The sequence below is a fragment of the Lampetra fluviatilis genome, chromosome 8 (genome assembly GCF_964198595.1).
Source record: "Lampetra fluviatilis chromosome 8, kcLamFluv1.1, whole genome shotgun sequence".
Classification (NCBI taxonomy): Eukaryota; Metazoa; Chordata; class Hyperoartia; order Petromyzontiformes; family Petromyzontidae; genus Lampetra; species Lampetra fluviatilis.
The window spans coordinates 15,229,620-15,256,797 of NC_136282.1; the positions used below are offsets into that span (position 1 = coordinate 15,229,620).

The 27,178-nt window shown below is 55.7% G+C and overlaps 1 protein-coding gene across 3 annotated transcripts in view; it reads left to right on the forward strand.

Annotated features, from left to right (window-relative positions):
- The window catches only part of SHISAL1 (shisa like 1), a 109,668-nt gene that overhangs the window by 75,362 nt on the left and 7,128 nt on the right, over positions 1 to 27,178 (forward strand). For 2 of the 3 annotated variants that reach the window (XM_078859275.1, XM_078859274.1), the window contains exons 2-4: positions 22,350 to 22,516; positions 22,940 to 23,153; positions 24,100 to 24,537. In XM_078859275.1, coding sequence (XP_078715401.1) covers positions 22,450 to 22,516; positions 22,940 to 23,153; positions 24,100 to 24,537 — 719 coding nt within the window. In that variant the 5' untranslated portion in view covers positions 22,350 to 22,449. Of the gene's footprint in view, positions 1 to 7,489; positions 7,921 to 22,349; positions 22,517 to 22,939; positions 23,154 to 24,099; positions 24,538 to 27,178 lie in introns of those variants that run through there. The other variant, XM_078859276.1, reaches the window with a different exon arrangement.

The following is a 27,178-nucleotide window of genomic DNA, read 5'->3' on the forward strand; positions in this document are numbered from 1 at the left end:
AGAGGGAAGGGAAACGGGAGGGGGATAGGGAGAGGGGTGGAGAGGGAAGAGATGGAACGGGAGGGGGGGGGCAAAGTTACGAAAGGGGAGAGCAGATAAGAGGAAGGAGAGGGGAGGCGTGGGAGAGGAGGGGAGAGGACAAGCGTGTGTAAGTTATGGGAGTAGGGGGAGAGGGAATGAGTGGGGATAGTGGGTAATAGAGGAGAAGACAGGGGAGAGAGGTGGATGACGGGGAGTAGAATGAGATTACGGTGGAGAAATGAAAAGAAAACCGCGATCGATCGGCCTTTAATAGCAAAAAGGGGCACAGCGACGGTGGACAGCGCGAGCTGCCGACCGTCGCTCCGTGACGACGCCTCTCTCGTGACGACGCCTCTCTCGTTATCCGCCGGGGCGACTAATTATCATCACGCGTCGCTCTCCGGCACGAGAGCCAATCCCACCGCCCCACGACCCCCTCGTGCCTCGCGCCACGAGGGAGAGGAGGGCGACGCGGCCGTAGGGGACGACCTCTGCCATCGGCGCTCGCGACCAAATCGCCCCCGGGTCTTCGACAGGTCCCCTATATGTTGTAGTTCGCGCTTCTTTTTTGTCACTCCTCTGTTGTTTCGTGCAAACTTTGCCGCCTCTTTTATTTCCGTACCGCAAGCAACTGCCGAAACAAATAAATAAATAACCACAACAACCCCCACGGGGTTTCTCAAAAGGTCGCGCGCCGCCCACGGGGCAACGAGAGAGAGGGAGAGAGAGCGCGCGAGAGAGAGATTGTAACCCGAGATGAACGGTGCAGACGAGTGTTCCCGAGATACTGGTCGTCTCGATGCTGCCCAGGGGCCCAGGTGAGCTCGTCCGGGAGGCTCCACGTGGCTCCACGACGCGAAGCGGGGGATTCGCGCGAGGTATAGGGGCGCGGCGGTGGCGAGATGTTGACTAGATGATGTTAAGCCGCTTCATCGGGCTGTCATTTGTGATCTGCAGGTCACTTCTGAAACAGAGCTTGTAGAGCTCAGTGGGTGCCTTAACTGGACATTTTTTTTTGTAAATAATTGGACGAATCGACCCGCGACCTCTCGCTCATTCCGCACCTCTCACGTCGGGGTCCGCGCGCTGTATTAGCCAGGAGAATGATGGGCGAGTGTCGATAATGGAGAGATGTGGGGGGGGGGAGGTGGGTGGCGGCTACTGGGGAGGGTAATGCGTAAGCTAATGATGTGAGATGATAAACAACAACAACAACAACTGTGTATACAAATACTCACGTGAAGGGGTTAGAGGTGGCCGAGTGGCTCAGGTGGGGGTGGGGGGGGTATAATGGCCGTGTCCCAAGTGCTGAGCCGGCAGCGCTGAGGTCTCCCGGATTGAATCGCGAGTTTCAGCCGCCCGCGATGAAACGAGAGTTCGGGGGGGAGGGGGGCGTAGAGAGTTGAGTCTCAACCCGGTCACCATTGACTGCACCCCCCCCCCCCCGATCAACATTCAATTTAGGTTGTCACTTAAATCCGGGCCTGTAATGATTCCTCCCCTCCTCCACCACTATGATTTGATCAAGGAATCAATGTGTGCTCTCTTCTTCTATTGTGTGCGATAGTGTTGGTCTCTAGCGGCAGCAGAGGTCACGTAAACCCTTTACAAGGCATCGTGATCGCCATCCTTGATCAGTCCACTGCTGGATGAAGGCCTCCCCAAGCCTGCTTGCCCATCCACCCATCACGGTCCGCTAAGCAACAATCCATCCAGCGCCTACGCACGTGCCGATCTCATCGCCCCACCGCTGTGGCGGACTTACTGTCCGGAGAGTTTTCACAAAGCCCCAATATTCAGCATCACCCCGGTGGGATTGCGTGCACAGTGAGCTCACATCGAGTGTGAACTCAACAATTAATGCATCGATGATGCCTCCAGGAAGATTTATTCAATTCAGCCGGGTCTGCCCAAACCGGAAACCCAGAAAATACATCCCGCACCCGGCACACCACTTCAAGTACGCCGGTCTTTGCGGCGGTGGCTGCTGCTTCCAACGTTGCCGCCTACTCCCTTCTACCAGCGCTCCGGATAAGATTTGGTGAGATATTAAGCTCTGTTTAATCGCTCCAGATGACTCACGATCCCCCCCCCACCCCTCGCGTTAAAACCAAGAAGCAATCCAGCCGAGAAGAGTCGCATATCAGGGTCCCATTGTGCTCTGCTCATACATTTCCACAGGCGACCAAACACGTAAACATCGCAAGAGATGCACAGCGAGAGTGCAGCAGACCGAGAGAGAGTGGGGGGACAGAGAGTGGGAGAGGGTGGGAGAGAGGGAGAGAAAGGGAGAGAGTGACACAGACTTTTGACTTTTAAACAACTTTTATTGCCGCCAGCAGCAACAGCACTGGAGGCGAAATACACAAAGTCACCAGCAAACACATAACCAACACTGTACATCCACGCACTGTGGCGCTAAATGCGCTGCGTACAACACAAAATAAAAATCACGTGATTGTGCTGGTGGCCATCGCTCACGCCACGGTGACGAGCGAGCGCTACAGAAGGTGAACACGAGGGTGCCGTCCACGCTGGTACAGAGAGGGGCTTTTCCGGCTCCCCAGCGTTCGAAGAAGACGCGCTGCACATCACCGACATGTGTGTGGTACATGGCGTGCTCCAGCCGGAGCCGCGCCTTAAGCAGGCCCCTGCACACTGGAAGCACCACAGAGCAGCCGTCGGTGTCACCCTCCAGCATTTTTTTTCTTGTTCTGTACACCGCCAACTTCGCCTGAGCACAGGCGAAGTTGGCGAGGTCATGGCGCTTGTTAGCCAGGTAAGGCACCCCACATACGAAGCTGCTGTTGTAGAAGGGCACCCCCAGTTTCCTGAAGATGTCCCCCAAAAGGCGGAACATTGGTTTGAACCGCTGGAAGCGTAAGTACTGGTGGGGCAGATCCTCCCTGGCACCGCAGGAAATGTACAAGTCTGTTACCCCTGGCCGATGGCAACGTGCAAGTGTGCTAATCTCCACTGGAGGTCACCGCAGCGTTTGGCTACGGGGGAGACTTGTACATTTGTTTCCACTGAGGGGCGACCAGAATGAGAGGAGAGAAATTGTCTCTCCATTGTGTCCGGTAGGTCGGCCAGGTCCCGGGAATGCAGCGCCTTGACACAGCACGTGTAGAGCGCCTTGACACAGCCACGTGTAGAGCGCCTTGACACCGCACGTGTAGAGCGCCTTGACACAGCACGTGTAGAGCGCCTTGACACAGCACGTGTAGAGCGCCTTGACACAGCACGTGTAGAGCGCCTTGACACAGCCACGTGTAGAGCGCCTTGACACCCCACGTGTAGAGCGCCTTGACACCGCACGTGTAGAGCGCCTTGACACCGCACGTGTAGAGCGCCTTGACACAGCACGTGTAGAGCGCTGTGTTCGGGGCACTCTTGAAGGGTACGTTCCTGCAGCCTCGGAGCTTCAGTAGCTTGCCGGAGTCGCTGTGGCCAGGGGGCTTCGCGCAGGAGAAGCACAACTCCGGGAAAGAGGAGGAAGGGGGAGGGGGGGAGGGCCGCCACCATCCCCTGGCGCCTCCAGCTTCAGGCGCAGCTCCTTCATGGCGCGGAGCACGTCCCGCAGCAGCTTCTCCGCGACTAGCGTGGAGCGGAGTCCCCTAGCGGTGCTGGCGATCTCAGCTGCGGTCTTCCACTTGGGCTGGTGGGCCTGCACGAGGTGGAAGACTGTCCGCAGCCCTGCTGATGTGAGGCGTAGAGCCAGGGTCCTCTCTCCTCTGGTCCCCTGGAAGAGGCCGTTACAGAATAAGGGCTCGTTCAGGAACTGCACGAGGTCATAGGACACGCGCGTTCTGCTCCACTCGAAACTCCGCCACGCTTCCAAGAGGCTCTGGTGATAACCTGGCAGCCTCGTGTAGTCGACAGGCTCAGGTCCATCAGGAAGAGCTCCTTTCCGTACCCCAGGCACCCCCCTGCATTCCTCAGCAGGGCGAGGGCCGGCGACTTCCAGGGTAGCTCCTCCAGGTTGTACAGCAGCCGCCTGACGGCCATGAGCCTGAAACTCGTGACCCTGGCGGCGACGTCCACCAGACCCTGGCCTCCCTCGCCCACCGGCAGGCAGAGAACGCCCGGCCTGAGCCGGTGTTTCCCGTGCCAGAGGAAGTGCGCGAGTGAGTAGTTGACTCTGGTGAGTAGCCAAGCAGGAGGCTGGAGGGGCATGGTCTTGTGCCACAGCACAGATGCTGCCAGGGTGTTAGCGACGAGCACTCGGCACCTCCTCCACAGGGGCCCATCTTAGGCATGCGGTGGCTGGGCATGCGGGCTACATGGCCCAGCCAACGCAGCCTCGCCTGCCAGAGGAGCTCACCAATGGGACTTTGTCCAGATCTTTCGAGGATTTGTGAGCTCCTCACACAATCCAGCCTGGTTAAACCCAGGATTGATCGTAGGCAGGCCAGCCTAAATGTTTCTAACCGGCGAAGATGTTCCACACACACACACACGCACGCACACACACACGGACACACACACGCGCGCGCGATCCCCAGCACCGCGGAGGGGAAAATAAGTTTAAATTGTCAGTGCAGGTTGCCGGCGACGAACACCCCCGGATGAGGACCCCAGACAGTGGCAAATAAAAGGGAACAACGGCGCAAAGGGTGCGCCGTGCATAGTGGCGTGGGGGGAGGAGGATGGGTGGGGGGGGAGGTATTCGCCCCGTGATTGACACGGCGAGACGAGAACGCGAGACGCCCGCTGGATTGGGGAAGAGACGCGCGAGAGAGAGGGGGGGAGGGGAAGGGCGAGAGGGAGAGGCGCGCCAGCCGTGTGAGCCCCTGGATAAGAGTGCACACGCAGCAGGTTGAAAGGGACGACGGCCGATGACTGGCGACGGAATGGAAAGCGGTGGGGGGGGGACGCGCCTCGTGACGACGGCTCGTGATGGATCGTGGCATCGCAGCTGCGTGGAGGGATGGCAATGACGTGGCCTTCATCCAGCAGTGGATGGAACGTGACCTTTTGACGATGGTGATTTTAATTATGCTGAGGCTGCTCATGGTTTTCATGCTGCTGCTGCTGCTGGAATCGATATTTACATTACTCCTGCTGCTTCTTATAATGATAATAATGTTATTTTGTCCTTGATGCTGCTACTGGTGATGATGTTGAGTGTGTTACCCGATCCCCGCGTCTCTCGGTGCTCGGTGAAATGCCAAGCGTGCTTCTCTCCACGTTGCAGTGAAGAATCTCATCTGAGCAAGGAAACTCTCCAACACCGAGTGACCCCGTCCTCGCCTCCCTTTCTCTCGCTACGTCCCCCACCTCCTCCCTCTCTGCTCCTTCTCCCGTATCCCTCGCTCCGCATCTGTGTACCTCCTGCTGACAGTTCACGTACTCATTTTAAACGTTACCGCCTTGAGATACAGTGGCAAATTACACACCCCGGGCCCCCCTTGTAAGGGTGGGTTCTCGTGCCGATGGGGTCTCGCTTGGGCAACAGTGGTATTTTATTAGATGTTAGACAGTAATTGAATATGTTTTGCTAACACAAAAATGCACACACTTTCCATGACGAAATCAAACCGCAATGCACCCAATGTTGTGAGATCGCGTAAGCGAAGCGGGGCTCCGCCTGGATAGTGCTGGTTATAGGTGACCAACGTAGGGACCGGGTTCTCACACGCGTGGCCACGAGGCTGTACGAGCAAGGCCCTCATCCAGCAGTGGACCGACCAAACGGCTGTACATGCAGCGATAGATATTGGTGGCTGCGATTTGAGTGGTTGAGCGGTGAAATCAAACCTTTGTGGTGTTCTCGAAGGCCTGCAAAGCTCACATTGTACACACATATAGTCGAGTCTATGTCTCGCAACCAGGAATTGATTTCTCACCGAACATTGTGTGGGTCGCCGGTAGTTCGTCGTCGGCACGTAACGCGTAGCCTGGCTCTCCAGCACACTTGTGTGTGCTGTGCTAGTAAGGAATTGCTCTGTTTACGTGACAAACATTACTAATTGGCTGTGTCGGGTGGTGGCGGGTTTAACGACACATTGATATGTTTACGAGATCTAACCCAAAAAAATACCTGCTTTATGGATTAAACCTTTCTTACGACCAAAAATAAATCTCAAACCGCAATATTTTTTTTTGACTGCAACCACAAATCAACAGGGCCTGGATTTCGATTGGTTTCAATCGTCGGGCTGGCCCAGCCTAAAGCTCCGCATCGCTTTAAATGCCACGCTAAACACTCGCGCGTGCGCACACACACACACAATGCCTATCTCACGAGTGGGGGAGAAAAGTAATTTGCCTCCTATGGAGTGCGAATTTAAAGCCGATGTAGAGAGAGTGGGTTTAGCCTGCTTACCGTGCACCCGTGTACGCTGCACAGCGGCCCCACTCGATGCCTCTGCAGTCGTCCAATCGCCGCAGTGGAGAAGATCATTAATGGTCTGCAATCCCCACGCGTGCTCATCGCCTTGTCCAACGTGCACTGGCGGTCAATCGGTGTCCCTTGCTTTTTGAACTCGCAGATGGCAGTGAGGCGGTGGTTGCCGAGCGGTTCGTTGTTGCTATCAGGTCAGGGGTCAGGTCCCGCCCTCTCCCACACACACACACCGCCACACAAAGATCCCCCGTATAACCTTAATAGACTGTAGGGGCAAGTGCTGTTAGCGAGCACCTATGAAGGCCGGAACGGTACACGAGGGGGTGGGTGGCCAGCACCACGCCCGACCGCCATTGTCTCCCCAGTAGCGATGATTACACACCGCACCAGGTACTCATTTCAAGCTGAACCGACCTAGGGGAGGCCCATGACCGGTTCAGATAATCGTCGCCGATGTTGGCCGTGAGCGGGAATCGAACCCGGGTTGCCAGGTTCATAGCGCAGCGTGCTAACCGCTACACTACCGCTCCCACACACACACCGACACACACACACCGACACACACACACCGACACACACACACCGACACACACACACCGACACACACACACCGACACACACACACCGACACACACACACCGACACACACACATATTTTGTTGGAGATCCTCGTTGAACAACCCAAATCGTTTCGCGACCTTCGTTTCTCGAGATAAGAGCGGAATGACAATCATCAGGCGCGCGCAGTGCGCATGCAGCGAGTGGTTTAAATTCGCACGCGAATGGAATCCACGCGATTTCTGGTCGCGCCGCGCGTTGCGTTCGGCACAATGTCCGACGTTTCGCTCCACATGCTTGAGACCCGCTGCCCCAGAGAGAAAGGCGTCCTGGCTCGCACCAACCGCGGACTTTAACGACGACAGCAAAAAAAACCTCGTCGCGCGCCTCGTCCTGCGAGGGCGAATGCAGTGCCCCCCACCCCTCCTCTCCCCACCCCTCCCCCTCAGTGTCTCTTCGCCAGCCCTGCTGGAATCTCATCTGTTTACATTCCGGCCCCGTGGTGAGCCTGCCCCCACAGCCCCCCCCTCCTCTCCAAGGCTCGGCAGTAGGAAGCGGCGGAGTCTCGGGCGGGGAAGGTCGCGACGCGTCTCATCGCCCCGCGAGTGCGGCCGGCGGCTCAGCGCAGCCGAGCCGGCAGCCGCAGGGAGAGTGTGAGCCAGACACCTCGGCTGTCCGGACACGCGCAGAGAAGACGCCTCGGCTGTCCAGACAGACACAGAGAAGACGCCAACCGAACGAGCGGCCCGGCGAGCACGCCAGAAACCAAACCGCCAGTCACCAAGTTAGCGTCTCAGCTAGCAAGCCAGCCAGCTACCCACAAGTCAGACAACCAGACAGTGACCAAGTTAGTTAACTAGTTACCAAGTTAGTTAACTAATTACAAAGTTAGTTAACTAGTGAGCTTTCCCAGCCACACGACCGCTCAGCGATCCAGCTGCGTGCATCGCTGAAGGTGGATTGCACCGCCGCTGCCGATGACACTGCTACCGGTAACGTTGCTGTTGTTCGGTTGTTTAGTTGTTGTTGTTGGTGCTGATTATCGCGCCCGTGGCAGGCAGCGAGCGAGCGAGCGAACGCGCTCTGAACGCTGCGGAGATTGCTGCGTTGGGGTGAGTGTAGGGCTGGGTGGCGCCGCGGTTAGGGGTACACGGACGTAGCATGTATGTGTGTAGTATGTATGTTGTGTGTATGCATGTTGTATGTTTGTTGCGTGTGTTGTATGTACGTATGTTGAACTTCTTTCGCACCGTACGCAGCCTAATCGGAGGTGCGGGGGAAAGACGACGAAACTAAAACACAAACTGCAGTTTTAAAGAAACGAGTTTTCACTCGAGATGGTGGCGATTTAAAAGTGCAGAGCTCCAGTGGCTTCCTAATATCGGAAGGAAGGGCGTCCCAGACGGCCACAGAAGCGCATCTGAAAGCGCGCGATGCAGTGGCCGTCGTCTTTGTAGATGTGTGGTTGTGGGTCAGGGCTCGGTCTAGCATTGGGATCACAGTCAGTGCTCGGGTAATGGTGATGATTATGGTCAAAGTTCAGTGTAGAGTTGGGGTCAGGATTTAAACTGGGTTTCGAGGTAGGACTAGGCTTACAGGGTCATCACGTTTAGGACTCGGGTTAAGATTGTAGTTAGGGGTAGAGTTATAGGCTCACAGGGTTGAGGCGAGGGTTATGACTATCGGGGTTGGGCGGATACGGTTAAGGATCGGGTTACCGCGTAGGCCTCGTGTCGGCTCCCACACACGAGCGGGCCACGCGGCCCCCACGTCTCGCGCTCGCTCCGGGTTCAAAGAGAACCTCTCCCCGTGTCGCCGATTCGTCGTGAGCCCCTGCGGGGTCACCGCACCGCCCGACTCTCCAATTAGCGCGGCGCGTGCAGTACAGAGCAGCTGCTGCTGCTGCTGCCAGGGCACCTGCTGTTACACAATCCGCGTCAGCCTACTCGGTGGTGCTGATAATAATAGTAATATCCACGTTGGCCGGAGGGAGCGGTGGCGCAGCGGTTAGCGAGTTCCAATTGTGATCCCGTGCCGAGGCGAACGTCGGTGGCGAGTGATATCTGAAGCACCCCCCCCAACTCGCCCCGCCTTTCACACGAACCCGCGCTGACCAGCGTGGCGAAGTATGCTCAGACAAAGTAGACAAGCAACATGTTACGGGGAGGCCTTCATGCACCAGTGGATAGACAAAGGCTCGGATCGAGCATTTTCACGTCACTCTCCCCGTCTTTAGGCAAGGTCGCGCCACGCGCGCGGACAGCACCGGTACCACGCGAGCTCGGGGTTCAGTGGCGTGGTTGGCACGGGTCCCGGTGCCAGGAAAGATATGGGACCCCCCAGCTAAATTCCTCCCCCGCCCCCCCATAAAACCACACCCCTCCCCCCACTCAACGTAGCCCGGGGCATCTGGGTCCCTCTGGCCCGTAAGCGCAGTGCAATGTGCCCCACCTGCACCCCCAACATCTACGACGTCAACTTAACCATTGGGGAGCGATCGTCTGGCTCTGTGGGCCTCTTGAATTAACACTGAACCCCTTGGCTAGCCTTAGTATGGCTCTGTGGGCCTCTTAAATTAACACTGAACCCCTTGGGTAGCCTTAGTTTGGCTCTGTGGGCCTCTTAAATTAACACTGATCTCCTTGATAGCCTGAGGCTGGCTTTGTAAGTCTCCTGAATTATTACCGAACCGTTGGGCACCCTGTGTCTGGCTCTGTGTGTGAGCCAGAGTGATTAACACTGCAGCCCATGGTGTAATGTGTGGTTGGCATGTGCCCCGGGTACGGTACAAGGAAATGATTTGAGGCCCTCATGCCTAATGCCTCCCCCCCCCTCTTGGCAGCCCGGAGTCTGGGCCCTTCTGGTACGCGATCTCCTGTGCAGTTTCACCGCTACGCCACCATTACTCATCGTCAAGCCACAAAGACAAATATCCTCCCTCCCAGTATAGCCTTAACAGACTGTCGGGGCAAGTGCTGTTAGCGAGCAGCGCCTATGAAGGCCGGCGCGGCACACGAGGGGGTTGGTGGCCAGTCACCGAGCCGCACACTCCGAATACACCGACACCGATTCCTCGTTACTATTCAACTGCTCGGATGTCTTTTTTCATTTATACTTCTCGCGAGCGCGTTTGGAACCTCTCTGCAAATCACGTTAGGAGATGGCGAACGCGATTCGTTACCCGGGGGGGCGGGGAGGGGAGGGGGCGCACGCGGCAGAGGGAGCGCGCCGGTGAGAGTCGGGCACTTTACGGCGCTCCAAATCGAGGCCGCCCACGACGGCTGTCACAGCCTCGCGATGCCTCGCCCGGGGTAATTTCCCAGCTTCCAGAGGACGCAGACAACACGCGGGGTTCTACGCGTGGGGGTGGAGCGGTGGCGAAGCGGTTAGCGTGCCAGGGCGCGCGCGCCGACGCACACCTCCAATTGTACGGCGCGAAAGAAGTTCAACGTGCGTTCTGTACACACGTGGTGAAGTATGGTTCAATCACCCCAGCGGTGTGGGGAAGCCTTCATCCAGCAGTAGATTGACAATGGGATTTACGTGATTAGTATTATACACAAGACGACAAAGATCCCCCCATATGGTCAGAACGGACTTTTGGGACAAGGGCTGTGAGCGAGTAGCACCGATTAAGGCCTGCACGGCACACGAACGGGCCCGTGGCCAGCACCGCGCCCACACGTCTTTGAGCCCCCAGTGGCGATGTTTACACACCGCACCAGGTACTCGTTTGAGGCCCAGAACCGGTTCAGATAATCGTCACTGGGTGTTGGCCGTGAGCAGGAATCGAACTCGGGTCACTGGGTTCGTAGCGCAGCGCGCTAACTGCTATACTACGCACACATACATCTAAATCTTGACTTAAAGCTTTCGTGACTGCAGTAATTCGTATTGTTTGGGTCTTTCGGTAAAGTCACGTAGATAGGTTCAAAGCAAATAACAAAAAACGACGACGTTTAGATCACAATAAAAAAACTACAACGTTTCGATTACAAAAACAAGCGATCGTCATCCTGACGATCGCTTGTTCTGACGATCGCTTGTGTTGTGATCGAAACGTCGTAGTTTTTTGTTATTTTTGTTATTTTCTTTGAACCTGTCTATGTGGTTTTGCCGAAAGACCCAAAGAATACACACACATCTACACACACACACATCTACACACACACACACACATCTACACACACACACACACATCTACACACACACACACGCAACGTGCATACGCCGTGATCAGGGGGCGATTTGTTGTCGGAGTGAAACGACGCCTCGGTGCTGGTGGCAGTGATAGTGTCCTTGTTTACGGACGGCGAGAGATGTTTTACGATGCCCGTGCGAGAAGGCCTTCTCTCGACGGACTCTCTCCTCCTGATTACCAACACATCGAATTTATTTCTCTCTCTCAACAACCTAAATAGCTATCGATTTCATCTTGGCTTTTAACCTCCCCCCTTATCTTAAAATCCATCCATCCATCTGAATTATCAACTTATATCGAAGCCCCTAGAATTCCCATCTATCCGCGCGAGCACCGATTTACAACGCCGAATCTATTTTGGCGAATCGTTGGGTGGAGCGGTGGCGCGGTGGTTAGCGCGCCATCGTGATGAGGTATGGTCATACGACACCCATGACCGACAGCTGGGGAGTTATTTATACAGCAGTGGATTGACACGGGTCGGTAGGTTATAGTTGATATTGACATCTCACCAATCGCTGAACTACGATTGTGCCACTCGCCTATCTTGACAATACTTGACATCCCCTTTGCCAATGCACTTATGGATGAAGTCCTACTCGCACCATATCAGTCGGGATGTGTGACCATGCTTCATCACGCTGGTCAGTGTTAGTTTGATGAAAGGGGTGGAGGGCTGCCAGATGCTAGCCGTGGCCGGGAATCCAACTGAGGTGGGCGGCCTCGTATGGCGTTCGCGTTCACCGCCGCGCCGCCCTTTCACCTCCCCGCATCTGTGTCGCGAGCCGCCGCGCTGGGCGGAGGGGACCACGTCGGGTGTGGGCGTCGCTCCACCGCCCGCCGGCTCCCGGCTGGCGGTGGCATCGCCACGGCACCCACCGTGACATCGGCCTGCCGTGCCACGTGAGCGAGCGAGCGGTGGCGGTTTGAGTGCCGGGGGCCGCTGCCGCCGCGATATTTCGGGGCAGCACCGCTGACGGTAATGGGCCGGGATCAGTGGGGTGGGAGGAGGTGGGCAGGGGGTGGGGGCAGAACAATCCCTCCTGGCCCTTCACAGTAGAGTCATGGATGTCCACAGTTCTCGCCAGGCCTTCACTGCCTGCACTGGCCCTTGCATGTTCCTCTCTGGTCATTCCCAGTGCTTCTTGATCCTTCTTAGGCCTCTCCGCTCCTTTGTGGTCGTCCCTGACCCTTCGGTACTCTCGATCCTCCTCAATCCTTCCTGGCCTTCCTTGGAGCTTCTTGGGCCTCTCTATCCGGTCACAGCCCTCCCTCGTACTTCTCCGCCATTCCTTCGTGGCGAGGGGCCGGGCAGGTGAATATCCCCATGGGCGTCTCCCCAAATCACACGATTGGGGTTGCACTCGTCTCGAGCAGTGGAATTTCCACATTGCTGTGGTAGAAGCCATTGTAATTAAACGGCGACGACTGCTCACTCAGCAGTGATCGGTCAGTATCTTATGGATCGCAGAAGGATGATCCGTCCAGTCGACTTCGACAAATATTTCCACTTACGACCAGCCGAGTCGGCGTCTGGAAAAAAAATGAAAACAATGCTTGCACTCCGGCACACCACATCCAGTATACCCCCTCTCTGCGGCGGTGGCTACTGCAGGACTCGGCGCCGTGCCACCTACTGCAGCGTGCCCACAACCCGGCCGAGAAGTCAGCGAGAGGCCCAGCGCCGCTTGCGATCGTCATCTGGTCGCTCCGACAAAGATGGGCGCAAAAAAAAAAACACTCCCATCTCCACCGGGGCCGAGGGAGTTTTTTTTAATTGTTTTGACCGTCGAGCCGTTGTCACGTGCAGCGACGTCCGGGCGACGTTGACAGATGCCGGAGGAACAACCCCCTACGGCTGGCGACGCCCCCCCCCCCTCGTCTCGTCCGAGACGTCGTGCCCTTGGCACTGTCGCTCGCCAAATGTAATCTCGTTATTTAAGTGTCGCCGTCAGAGCGGAGGGGATATCGACGGAGAGCGAGGCACGGCCGGCTCGAAGGTCGCTTCCGTGCGTACGGTGCCGCGTACGTTAACGACGGTGATGTAGTGATCGTATACAAGCCACTTTGCGCAATCCACTGCTGGATGAAGGCCTCTGTGGTGCTCCGACAGTCGTGCTGCAATTGTGAAATGTTCGCACACTTGGCCCCCATAGCTCGGTGGTAGGGCGAGCGGCTCATCATCCCTCCGGGGTTAATAAAATGAGCACCACCTAGTTTGGAATCCAACAGTGGTTTACCTAAGGATAAATTCGTCCCCCTCCCCCCACCCGGCATAGGAATGCGGAATTTCCACCACGGGTTCTGCAGGGGCTGTAAGCAAGGAGTGGAGCACCGGTGCATTTTTGGCTCGGGGTGACCGACGGAACTGGACACCGCCCCGCACTCACTCGGCAGGGGTCACGTGCGTGGATGTTTATTAACGTGGAATCCATTACGGAGCCCATTAATTACTCGGTGCGAGCAATGTGATTACTGAGATACGAGATCATTTCTCTTGCTCCTCTTCCCCGGCTAACGCCGCTCAAACCCAGACGCCGCAATCTGCGTGCTGGCACGCGTCGCCCTTCCAGTGTCCGCGCCGGAGGAACTCCCACGTGGCTTGGGGCCAACTCGGCCCCGAGTGGCCATACTTCACCTTGCCCCCCCCCCCTCCCCCATCTCATCGCCTCCACCAGAAGACAGACTCACGAGAAGCTGCCTGTGCGCTCTGGCGCCAGACTTGAAACATCGCTGGCCCGAGTGAGATTTGCTCATCGGCAGCTGTCCCCAGAGCCGTCCCCTAGGGTATGGCAAAATGGGGCGACCGCCCCGGTCCCCGTGCTTTAGGGGGCTCCGCACTTCGACGTCACGGTGTCAGATGTAAGACTTCCGCTTAAGTTTGAAGGCGTCGGGGGAGCCCGCACAGTGGGGTTCGCCCCGCCGGGTCAGTACCTTATGGACCCCGGAAAGACGACGCGTCCAGTGCCAAGGGCACAACATCTCAACCGGACAATCGCCTTCACGCAGGGAACATACAAGTGCAGTACAACAACGCGCTAATGCCGCACTGCTCTCTGCGGCCCACCATGTAGCCGAACGGCCGATCTCAACCTGTTATGCATGGTGGTCTCCCATGCAGCCACTAACCAGGCCCAATTCTGCTTGGAGTGGGTGGTGGGGTCAAAGGTCAGCAAACGTCCCTGCTCAACCTGGCTCTCAACACGGAAACAGCCCATTAATCGATCGGCCTCGTGCTCTGGTGATGGATAAAGGGTCCCATTTTTCGAGACACACGCGCTCAGGACGGGTGGCATCGCATTGCGGGGGATTCATTTCTCGCTTTGTATTTTCCAGGTCGCTGGGGGACTGGGGATGTTCTAGAGGCAGGAGCCACATGGGCATTCGAGATGCGTTGTGCTCCAGGTGCAGAAATACTCCGTGGGTGCCTGGTAGACGGCAGTGGGTCTAGACACGGGACAGACGCAGCGAGGGAGTAACATTGGATGTTGTGTGCCGTGTGCAACGTTATATTTTATGGTGCCACTGACCCCCAAAAATACAATTTCGTTCAAAATACAAACGCACGAAGGATATGCAAACACAGCGCAGGCACCAATCGTGTCCAATTAGAAACGCAACGAGCTCCCGACAGCTGCTCACTTCTCACCCGGGCGATGTGCCCGGGTCAGCCTCAAACTAAACATGTCTGCACCCCACACACCACATCCAGTATACCACTCGCGCTGCAATGGCAGTGGCTGCTGCCTGGTGACGGCTCGCCCACCGTGGCTGCACTGTGGGTGATCAACACAGGGTAATAGAACCCGCGCAGTCCGAGGGTGTTTCACTCCACTGAAATCCAATAATAAAAATCCGTCATTTTCACAATTGGCTTAAGAGACGGATTTTATCCGATTCAATTTCCACCGCACGTGGCGCACCGTCCATTTATATATTTATATATTTTAAAGCAGGCGCCAGCAGGACGCAGAAATGGGACGGAGGCCCCACACCGTGTTGCCTGTGTCACCCGGCTGGGGCGAGCGACGTTAGCACCGGCACGGTGTGGCCGGTATCGCACCCGGCCGCCTTTGTCTCCCCCAGTGGCCTACGCTCTCCCACGCCGCCACGAGACAATTCCGTGTCGTGCGAGCGATGAAACATCAACCGCTGCACCCAACACCACCGCCCCCCCCCCCGTCATAAAATACCACTAATCACGTTTACTTTTTATCTTCAGAGTCGTCGTCGTTCATGCAAATCGCACTTCTCGCGATTGTTGAGGATCCACGGACGAGCAGGGAGGGCAGCAGCAGGAGCCAGGTGGCGGTGGAGAGCCGTCGCTGCCAACGATTGCCCAGGCTCTGCGGTCCTCTATGTATTGAGATGATATGTTCAGACAATCAGTGAGTGGTTACACGCGCGGGAGAAAGCCTTAGCAGCCGGAGAAACCCCACACGTGCAAGGGGGCAACACTCTATCCCGTAGAGAAGGGAGGTGCGTCCATCAGCCACAAGGGGGCACACCGGAGCACTTCTTCCACTCAAACTCCCGTCCTTTCCAGACGGAAAAATTGTCGTGGTTTTTCTCCAGATTTTGTCATCCAGGTTGTGCCATCGGTTCCACACCCCAAGACGTAGAGTCCATTCGGAAATCTCTCTGCAATTCAGCTCGCTGGGCTCACCAGGGACTCAGCACTGCTCATTCTACCATGGTGGTGAGATGTTAACTTCCTAGCCTGGTATACAGGACGTCGCGAGTTTGATCCCGACCCTGATGCCTGTTCTCCCCGTGGTCGCGTGTATTTTTATCCGGGCCCTCCGGTTTTTCCCTCCACATTTAGAAACACGCGTTTAGAGTATTTGGCTGCTATATATTTTGATACGCCACTTCGTGTGAGCTATCATTTGTGACCAGCTCGCTTCTGAAACGGAGTTACATCGCTCAGTGGGCCTTTCCTGGTAAAATGAAGCATAGTTCAGTTGTAGAGTCGTCTAAAATCTGTGCGACACCGAAATTGTTTCCGAGTAATTCCATCCTTTCGCACTTTATTTCATCCGCTCTACCGTTTACGGAAAGGGAAATAAAACACCTGGCACGTGGCAGAGTGGCGGCGCGCGCCGTTTACGACCGTCGGATCTCAAGGGCTCAGCCGCCGCTCGCGTGCACGCGGAAGCTGTGCCAGTGAGACCGTCAGGGCTCGGAGTAAAAAACCCATTCGAGGGCTGAGAGGAGCCACACTTAATCAACCCGCCGGCAGCCCGAACGCATGGCCCGCCAACCGCGAATTCATGAATATTACATGGCTTGCAAGTTGCCAAAATTCATCCGCCAGTGCCCTGTCATTTGTAACGGCATGAAAGTCAAGCATATTTAATTTTGTTCAGGCGATTTCTTTATCTCTATTATTTAGATTGTTATTTTCGCTTTGCCATGGAGAATGGAGATGGGTGGGCAACGTCGTACGTCCCTGCCACTGGCGTCGAGCGAGATGCAGCGCAGGGTCGCCTCGTGGAGATGCGTTGCTGACGGTGACGCGCGCCTCGTGGGACACACGAGAGACACGTGGCTGCTTGAGGATGTATGCTTCATGGATCACGTGGCTTTGCGAGACCACGTGACTCACTGACATGTGGCTCGCGAGACATGTATATATCGTGGCGACACGTGACCCAGAGACACTCGGGTTCACAGCGCTGCACAAGCTGCCATCTCCCAACGGACGAGCAAAACCCTCCGCTCCGCCTCTTAAAGTCGAGCAGTCCCCAGGGCTCAATTTTAGCCGGGTCAATCCGCGTCGACGACCCGGAGAGTATGTGCGCGCCCGGTACACTGCATCCAGTATACCTCCACGTCTGTGTCCGGCTGCTATTAGGTCACGTGCCACGTGCCACGTGCTCCAGTCTACCACCGAGACTATCCAGCCGTGCCATGGTAGCAGCGGTGGCTTTTTGTTGTTTGTCTTGGACAGTTTTGCCCTCAAATCGCCATGCGCACAACTTGTCGCGAATGGAAATTAGCAAGGGGGGGGTAGGGGGGAACAAACAAAACACAATCACCGATCATTCTTCATCATTGTCATCAGCATCAGTAGCCATGATCAATCCACTGCTGGATGAAGGCCCGCCACCCCCTTTCCGAGCTGCCCACTATCCTTTCACGATCCTACGATGATGTAATAAAAGGGCCCCAGCCCCATCTCTGCACGCGCGCGGATTTCAAATCGCTCCATCTCCACGGAGCACGTCCGTCTCTGGAGCTTATTCCCTCCTCCCTTGGCGCCGCCACTCCGTCGTTAATCCCGACCGCCGGCCGTGAAGTGAGCCTGCCCTGAGCCCCACTCCTCTCACCAGTGAAGGAGAGGGCGGGGGGCGGGGGGGTATAAAACAAAAGAATGCAAGCCGACTGGGAAGCAATTCACCGTTTGCATCTCGACGTTCACGTGCCAGAGATTCGTGCGATATTCTTCGCGAGTCGCAGCGTCAGCCGCACTCTCCCCCGGCCCCTTCCTGCCGACTCCTTCAATTAACGGCAGCGGCCTCACCCCCTCCCCAGGGCAGCGCAGCCAGACTCGATTATCGCGCGCTCGTGGGGACGCGGCTTTGATGTTGACGCTTCGTTTAGAGCGGGGCTTTATTTCGCACCGAATATTTGTAAAGATCGGGTCCGCTGGTAGACCGCGGTATGCAGGCGGCGCGTCGTCACGATTAGCAACCGCGGACGTTGTAGCAAGAGCCGTCTTGGACGTGCCGTGCCGGGTGCAGACATATTGTGGGCAGCCGAGCCGGCTAGAGAGCCCGGTGCAAAGCGAGCAGCTGGGGCGAGGAGCTCTTTGCGTTTGTATTTGGACAGATGCAGCTGAGATTAAGCCCCGTTTAACACGTAGGCTTTCGCGACCAATATTATTCATAATAAAGGTTTTTGGGTTAGATCGCGTTATTTATAAATGTGTCGTAACCCTCCACCGCCAGAATTCTAAAGAATTGCCGGATGATGCTGGATGTAATTACCAGCGAAACGTCGCACTACTCAAAAACTGTAAATGCTGTGGATTCACGCTTCAACACACCGGTGGGCTAAAGTAGTGAACTTTTTGTCTTTAGTCAACGTGACACTTTTTTTACTGTTTGGCCATGTCGGGTGGTGGAGGGTTATGACACATTTATAAATAATGCGATCTAACCCAAAAACCTTTATTATGAATTAAGCCCCGTGTACATGTTACGAGTCATGGGTCTCTATGCAAGTCTATTAGCGTCTGTGTATTTCTATGGGTCTCTGTGCGAGTCTTTGGAACTTTATGCGAGTATGTTATATGTCTCTATATAGATCGAGTGCAAAGTTTCTCACTAAATATTTAATCGGGTCACGTGGCTAATAGTAGGCCCAGCCATTACAGCAATAGGCATACTTGAAGTGGTGTGCTGTGTAAGATAATGTGTTCACCGATCCGGACAGATTTGGCTGATATTGAGCCCTGGGGATGAAGATTTTTCCACTGACGATGAAGTGTAACGTGTGAGATTTCTTGAGAGAATTTAAATTTACAGCCTCCTTTGTCACGAGACCGCTGGATGAGGGCCTCCCATAGCCGTGACAGTCATGGATACTTCTTATTGGTTCTTTCGGTAAAGTCACGTAGAAGGGAAGTAATAAAATAATAAAAATTAAACATAATAAAATAATTCTCACGACGTTTCGGCCACAACGCAAGCAGCCGTCCTCAGGTAAAGACCAGGTCTGTTGGGGAGACAGCGTCTGAATGATTTATTATGTTTTATTTTCATTATTTTATTACTTCCCTTCTACGTGACTTTACCGAAAGAACCAAGAAGATGAACCCTGCAGTCACGAAAGTTTTAAATCGAAATTTAAATCATGGATACTTGTCTGACCATGCCTCGCCATGCTGGGTCAATGTGGGTTCATCATGGTGAGGGAGAGAGAGGGGTGGGGGGGCGGACCCAGGACAGGTTCATATATTGCTCTCCACTGATATCAGCTGTGGCCGGGAAATGTATATGTGTTGAACTTCTTTCGCACCGTACGTAGCCAACTTTGCTAATCGGAGGTGCAGAGCAGGGACAACAAACTGAACACAAAAATATATTCTAAAGAAATTATCTTTAAATCTAGATGATGATTTAAAAGTGCGTAGCTCCAGTGGCTTCCTGATATCGGAAGGAAGAGCGTTCCAGACGGTCACAGAAGCACATCCGAAAGCGCGCGATGCGGTGACCATCTTAAATGAACGCAGGTTGACGGGTTCGTAGCGCAGTGCGCTAACTGCTGCACCGCCGCTCCCCAGTGAACTTATTACACGGAGAAATGGGTTAATAAAAATTATAACGTGGCCCTTTCTTTTTTTGTGTTCCCCGCCACTGAGAGGAAGGAAATATCGACACGCCGGTCCAAATAGCCTCCTTCACATCGATTCTGTCGAACCGACATCCCGCAGCGTTCAAGCGTTGCGACAATCCACAGAGATGAGAGGTCTCATTTTTCAAGGAGGCCCTGGGCTACAGAGACAGCCATAGGCGACCAGGTCCGACGTTGAGCGAGAGAAATCGCGCGACACCACAGAGGTTACATCTCAAAAAGGAAGAGGAAATCTCTCAGCTCAAACCTACAGAGGAGGTGATAATTGGGCGTTGCTCATCTCCTGCCCGGAGCCAGTGGTGCAAGTTCCACGTTCCTATGGCAGGGAGCGATAGTCGCTCTCGATAAAGACAAAAACTGTTGACTTCCCGAAAAAATGGTATGTATTTTATCGACCCCCAGAGGGGATGGTGGGCCGAGCCGATCCCGGAATCGCGATTTGAACGACTCGCAACCTTCCAAAAGGTTAACTAAATTAATGGCAACAAGGCTGACGAGCAAATCATAGTGTTGTGTCACCCAGTGGTAATAAAACAACACAGCAATAAATAAGATAAATTCAGGATATACAAAGTGATCCATTTATAGATACCCAATGAAAGTGTGCATAAATTATGGGGGAAACTACATTATACATTTTCAAAACCTCTATGCGTCTCCCATTAAACCCATAAACGCTTACCACGTCCTCTTACTCCATCCCTATCCACGCTGGCTGACACAGCCGTCACATTATTTAATCACCTGCTGCAGAAGGGTCAATACAAGTCAGCGGAGTATCTGTAAATGGATCACCTCCGTGTTACACAAAGTAATTCATTTTGCCGACGAGGGAAGAGTGGAGTCGCCGAGTCGGCCTTTCCACTGCAGCGCTGGCGCCGCGGAAATGAGAGGGCCGTGTCCAAATCGTTCCATCACCGACCCCAACCCTTACACCATCCTTTAAGTTGACCAAATCCTTATCCCCCAACGCTAAATCTTAAACCGATACAGAGCCCAGACCCCGTCTCTGACTGGATCCATAACCCTATCCCTCACTACAAATATATTGCCGACTCCTAACCTTGTGCCTAACCTCTTCCCTAACCGTTAACCCTAAATCTTAACCCCATTCCTTCCCAACCCCCATCTCTAATCCTAACCCGAACCCAATGGAAGTGATTCTCTGCCCCAGTGACCCCGAGCCAATGCAGGAAATTCCACAATCCCGTGGCAGGAGTGAGCCTGCCAATCGGATACCCGCCGTTGAACACGTAAAAAAGCGGTACAACGTTTTATCGGCCCCAGGAGGGATGATGGGCCGAGTGGTGGATGCCTGCGATCACGATTTTAACTCGCCGACCTTTCCATCGCGAGCCGCGGGAGCCAAGAGCTCAGGTGTGGGCCCAGGTGTGGGTGCTGACGGGCGACGCGTGATGCGTAGCGCGCGTGTGTGTGTGGTGCGCAGGTGCGTGCGTGTGTGCGGCCACGGAGAGTCATCGTCTCTCTGCGGTTCCCTCCCCCATGCACGGGGGAGTGGGTGGGGGGGGAGAGGCGACGCGGTGACGTTTCTCGCGATCTGTTGCTGCATGCGCGCAGCATTCAATTCAATTTCAGAGGAAATTGGAAAAACGTCGAGTTTATCGCACGCGCACACACACACACGCACACGCGCACACGCACACGTGGATACACGGACCGTCCTTCAGTGGCTATTACTGAACGTTTCCAACGCACAGCCCCATCCCATTGTGCAAAATGTGTACGCACGCGCGCACAAAGACAAAAGAACTGCGTAGGCTGTGCAGGCAAGTGCTTTTAGCGAGCACCTTTGAAGGCCAGCAAGGTACACGAGGTGACGGTGTAGCCATGAGCCACAACCTTTGACTCCCCAAATGCCAACGTTTTCACACACCGCACCAGGAACTCGTTTAAGGCCGAGTCATCCTAGGAGTAGCCCGGGATTTGTTCAAATAGCCCGCCGCGACGCTCGGTGGCGGCCACTCGTGGGGTCCGACTCCCTGCTCGGTACTTGGAGTGCCGACGCTCGCACGCCGTACCCAGCCGTTCGCCCCCTGCGCTGGCCGTCACGGAGCTCCGTTGGCCATCGAGGTAGACGCCCCCGCCCGCCCCCCCTTCCCCCCCCCCCCCCCCCGAGGGCTTTGTGCGAGTTCAGAAACGCGCCGCTGGGGCCCCCAGCACAGCGACGCGTGATGCGTCAGCGACCCGCGAACCCCGGCACACGGCGACGTGGAAGCAATCTCGAAGGCGAGGCAGTTTCCCCTGGGATACATTTCAACCTCGTAACGCCGAGCGATTTCAATTCTTATTCGTAATCATCATCATCATCATCAGCCGTGGACAATCCACTGCTGGACGAAGGCCTCCACACCGAGCCGCCGCCCCCGCCGCCCCTCACGTTTCTGCGGTGTAACAATCCACATGGCACCGGCTCACACGCGCCGCTTTCATCGCTCCATCTCGCCGGCGGACGTTCCCTCTCGGACGCCGCGTGCGTTCCGACCGTCGGCCATCGCCCCCCCCTCGAGTTACGTGTCCCGTCCACCAGCGGGGCCCACGTGATATGTCACGGACCCGGGGTGTACGTTCTCGCGGCCGCGTGCTCCTATTTACAAACTCTCAATGCCATCCCAATTGTGCGTCAACAGACGAATCCAGATTGCCAGCGAGCGAAACGGGGGTGGTGTTGGGGTGGGGCGTTGTGGTGGCGGGCGGGGGGGGGGGCAGCAGAGGGAGGCAAGGGTGGAGGCGGGACGCGAGCCGTCCGTCCCCGCTTCGTTCCGAGTTCCACATCGCGCTCGGTGCACGCGGCACCCAGTAATTGGTGGCTTTGCGCCAACTGAACCGTTCCCGTTTCAGCGCGGTGGCCACACGGAGGAGGTGGCGGCGGCAGCGACGCGTTTGGGCGCGGACGGACGTGCGGCTGTGATGTCCTCCGACCCCGACGCCTGACCTCACCATGACGAGGGGCCTGGCCAGCGCCGTCACCGTGGCAACGGCCCTGCTTTGCGCTTTGATCGTCGGAGGTGAGGGCCGCGCGGTTCAGCCGCGGCGGGGAGACGCGCGGATGGCGCGTGGGGAGGGTGGGGGGGGCGTTTGGTGGGAAGGGCTGGGGAAGGGACGGGTGGTGACCGTACACCGAGCACGTGCCCTTCATGATCCCACACAAGCGCCGCGGCAACCAAATCACGGTTCGCTCGCGAGGAGCCCCCACTGCGTTGGGGGCGTTGTTGCCGTCGTGCTGCTGTGCGCGACGATTCGGCACGAGGTCCGAGGTTTCGACACACGTGCCGGGAGCCTCCTTCAGATGAGAATAGAGATAAAAAAACTAAAAGTCGGCCAATACGACACACGGACCCAACTGCAAATACCGGACATGCGGAATTTCAGGCGCGTGACATTAACGAGGTCCCCCCTATCCCCAACCCCCGCCTCGGTAACGCGCGCAGGGCTGGGCGCGTACCACCGCGTGTGCGAGCCGTACACGGACCACGTGGACAAGTACCACCCGGGCTTCCACTGCCCGCGCCTCTCCGACGACAAGGCGCGTCTCTACTGCTGCCGGCGCAGCAACGCCACGCTCAAGTACTGCTGCAACGAGAGCGAGTTCCAGCACGTCATGGCCATCAACCTCACCGCCGACGCCGTGGCCTACGGGCACAAGTGAGTCGGGGCCCTCCGTCGTGGGGACCTTCCGTATGTACGTTGAACTTCTTTGGCACCGTACGTAGCCGATCGTGCTCGAGGGAGGTGTGCACGGGGAGGAAAAGTGGAAGCTGCCCACGTGGATTTCATCAATCACTCCGTTGAGAATTTGCGCGGTTTTTGTTTTATTCCTGGAGCAAGCGCCGTTGATTTGTGTACGGAACGTTTGGACTATTGATTGCATCGGCGGGGCTTAATTTATCGCTGTAAATCTTCTGGGGGGGGGGGGGGGTCGCTCGCAGACTGGAGTAGGCCCAGAGGCAGCGTAGAGAAGGAACTGGGGGTATGGTGGACGTGGTGTGCCGGGTATGGAAATAAGTGACCCGGTTGAAATTACAGCACGCCCTGGATGAGTGTACAAAATAAATGCGACGAGGTGACACCTGCTGCAGCTGGCATCTCAAGTGTGTGTGTGTGTGTTGTGTTTGCGCTTAATAGTGACGGGGCCTATTCGGTTCAAATTGACAACTTGGATTCTGTCGCGCTGTCCAACGTTTGCCAGTTAACTTTCGGAGCCATCCCCTTTCCACGTGACGCGCGACGTCGTGAAATGACATCACTACACGTGATATCGTCACACGCGTGATGTCATATCACGACGTCGCACGTGCGTGGTATAACATCGCCACGTTGGCCCCGTTGGCTGAAAGGCCTCATCAATTACCGTTGGTATTGTACCGCCAGGTCTTTGGGCATAGCCCTGTGATCGATGTGGCCGGTTACCTACAGGGCAACAACAGAGTTCCACGCGAACACTTCACTTGGATAAGATCCTCCCTGCGAGATTTATCATGAACCCTGCCCCCCACCTCTACAAACGAACAGAGTCGGCCCAGAGCTAACGCACGGGACGATCTCGCCCCCGCCTCTCCTCCCCACCGTCTCTTCCCCTCCCCCGCCACAGCAACTACGGCGGCCTCATCGGCGTGTGGATCTACGGCCTGCTGATGATCACCCTCGTGGCCGTCGACCTGCTCTTCTACTGCACCACCAACTACGAGCTGTGCCGCGTCTACCTGGCGCGCTGCGGCCTGCAGTGCCTCTGGGGGCCCGGCTGCCCCGGCTCGGCGCAGGCCAACGCGGCCGCTGCGGGCTCGCCGGCGCTCGGCCCCGCGGGGCCCGGCAAGGGCGGGGCGACGCCGTCCGGGGCGCCGTCGGTCTCGGCGTCGGTCTCGGCGTCGTACTCGGCGGTGCCGGTGGCCGCGCCCCCGATGCCGGCGCCGTCGGTGGTGCCGCTGCCCGTGCCCACGACGGCCACGGCGCTGCTTTTGACGCAGCCGCGCTCCGCGGTGACGACGGCGCCGGGCTGCTCGGCGCAGGACGCTGCGGCGTCGCAGGCGTGGTGAGTGCCGGTTCGGCGGCGGAGCACGGCACCTACGGCTAACGCCGGCGCCGGTTCTAAGCATATCGCTGTGTTGAACTTCTTTGGCACCGTACATAGCCAACCGCGCTAATCGGAGGTGCGGGGGAATGACAAACTAAACACAACAAATGGTTCTAAAAAAGTGAATTTGTCGATCTAGATGATGATTTGAAAGTGCGTAGCTCCAGTGGCTTCCTAATATCGGAAGGAAGAGCGTTCCAGACGGCCACAGAAGCGCATCTAAATGCGCACAATACGGTAATCGTGTTTGTAACACACTCACCCCGGTTCTAACCCCAATCCTAACACTGACCCGAGCCCTAATGCTGATGATAACCGTGTCCCCAAACCCATCGCAAACCCGCACCCGGGTGCTCGATTCCGTACCAACTGAAGCCCCTGTGAACAACGACATCCATCGTTGGTGCAGCGCTGTGGTCACAAAGTCGACTGCTACGGTCTCAGGCGACGGTCCAACGACGACGTCGTTAACGCGAGAGGCGGAGGAATAACGGGGACGGTTTTGGACGACGACGCTGAGTCGCAAAGACGAGAAACACCGCGGTGACCATACAACCCCCTCTCCACGCGCTCGATCCTCCATTCGCTTCACCCTCCACGCACACCACACACATTCAGGGTCGGGGGCTGAGCAAATTATGTATTTTTTGGTCCCCCACTTTTCAATTGACCGGCCGGTGGCTCCAGCGGTAGAGCAAGCGGTTGACTCGGCCCATCATCGCTTCCTTGGGTGGGGGGTCAATAAAGTGGGGAAGTCACCCATGCTTGATATATTGAGACTCGCCCCCACCAAATTCGGAAACGCGGAATTTTCCCACCACTGGTTCAGGGCTCTAAACAGGAGTTGAGCACCAACGGCGGAATGCTCATTCGAGTCAGAAATCACTCTGGCTTCATGTTACTTTTAACTTTCAATATTTGAACTGGTGAGGTGACTGAAGAGATACAAACAAGAGACAGAGATGTAGCAACTTGTTAAAAATACACGGGGCTCTGACATTTAGCTGACTTTTGGCACGCTCACATCGATATATATTTTTTTCTGAATCCGCGGGCCCCCTTTTAGCTACTTGAAGCCCCCGGCGTGTGGGCGAGCGAGCGGAAGAGACGCGACGCGATCCAACAGGCGCCTCCACAAAAATAATCCACCTGACCCGAACGAAAACACTCTTAGCAGGCAAGACAAATCCATTATTTACGTCTGTTTGCGTCATCATTGTCAGAGGCGGGAGGGAAACAAAACGCGGATTTGTTAAAAGTCCCTCGCCTCCGCGTGGGGTCTTAAACGTCACGGAAACAGGTGAAAGGCGACGGTGCAGCTCCGCAAGTTCCTGATCGAGCCACTGCTGCCGGAAGGGCCTCCCCGCATGAGGGAGCTCTAGAGAGAGCCCCTCTGCACGGGGGTCAGACGTGTTGAGAGAGGTGGGAGTGCCCGCACTTCACCTCACCATGCGCGGACCCATTCACACTGCTGGTTGGACCGAGGCAGGGGGATTTAGGAAACTTTGCCCCCATTGTTTCAACTGCCGCGCTGGGAGATCGAACCGGGGACCGCTGGATTCCAGCTCAGTCCCGCAGAGGGCGAGGAGTGTGGGGAGGACAAGGCGCACATCACGCCCTGCCGATACTCGTGATGCCATCCTCTTAGCGACTGACCATCAGAGATGTGGCATCAATTTGCACTAGGGTTAACAATACATTTGCTTTGTATTATCATAAATCCAATGGCCCATCTTCAAAGCAGATGTATACACTAAGGCCACAATGTCATTGATGAACGAGTGCAGGGGTTTCAGTTTTCAGTTTCATTTACTAGGTATAACCCTCCGAGCCATGCGGCTCTTGACTCGGGTGCAACCGCAACAAAACAAAAACATGGACAAGAAACATCTGAAAGTGACTGCACGCAACAGAAAAATCCAGGAAAAAACAGCAAAGTCTTCCAGAAAAACACCGCATTTCAACACTGTGTGCAAAAATCCCAGTGGGATGCAAGTCAAACAATAACAACCATCAGACAATTTAGATTAAAGTTATCAAGCTAACTCTGCACTACAACAAACAAACATGGCTAAACCAAAACGTTTTCAAAATCACCAAAATAAAGCGATAAAAACAATGTAGCAGTGATCATAGGAACTGTGATTCAAATTTAACAATAAACGATATACGTACGATGTACGATATACATAACATGTACGACCAAACTGTGCTTGTGCACTACTAACACTGCAGTGTCGTCCAATCTGATTATTATTTTTATCAGCCATTCAGTCGTCCGTTCCGCTCGGACGCCGAAGCACCACGTGGCTCCCGTGGGTTTGGCCAACGGCTGGAAAGATACAAAAAAATATATTAATTTATATTTTAAAAGAGATAATTACACTTGGGGCTCAATGCCATCAATGCAAATGATGGAGTAGCCAATATTGCAATGATCGTAAGGTCAACAAACAGGAGTGAATCAATCCTCACGACGGCGTTGCAATGCACTTGTAGCAATTGCCGGGGCGTTGAACACGATCGTGCCGCGCGCGCCAACGACAAAAATAATTCACGGTGCACTGCAGCCCAACGTGGCGGTTCAATAGCCGCAAGT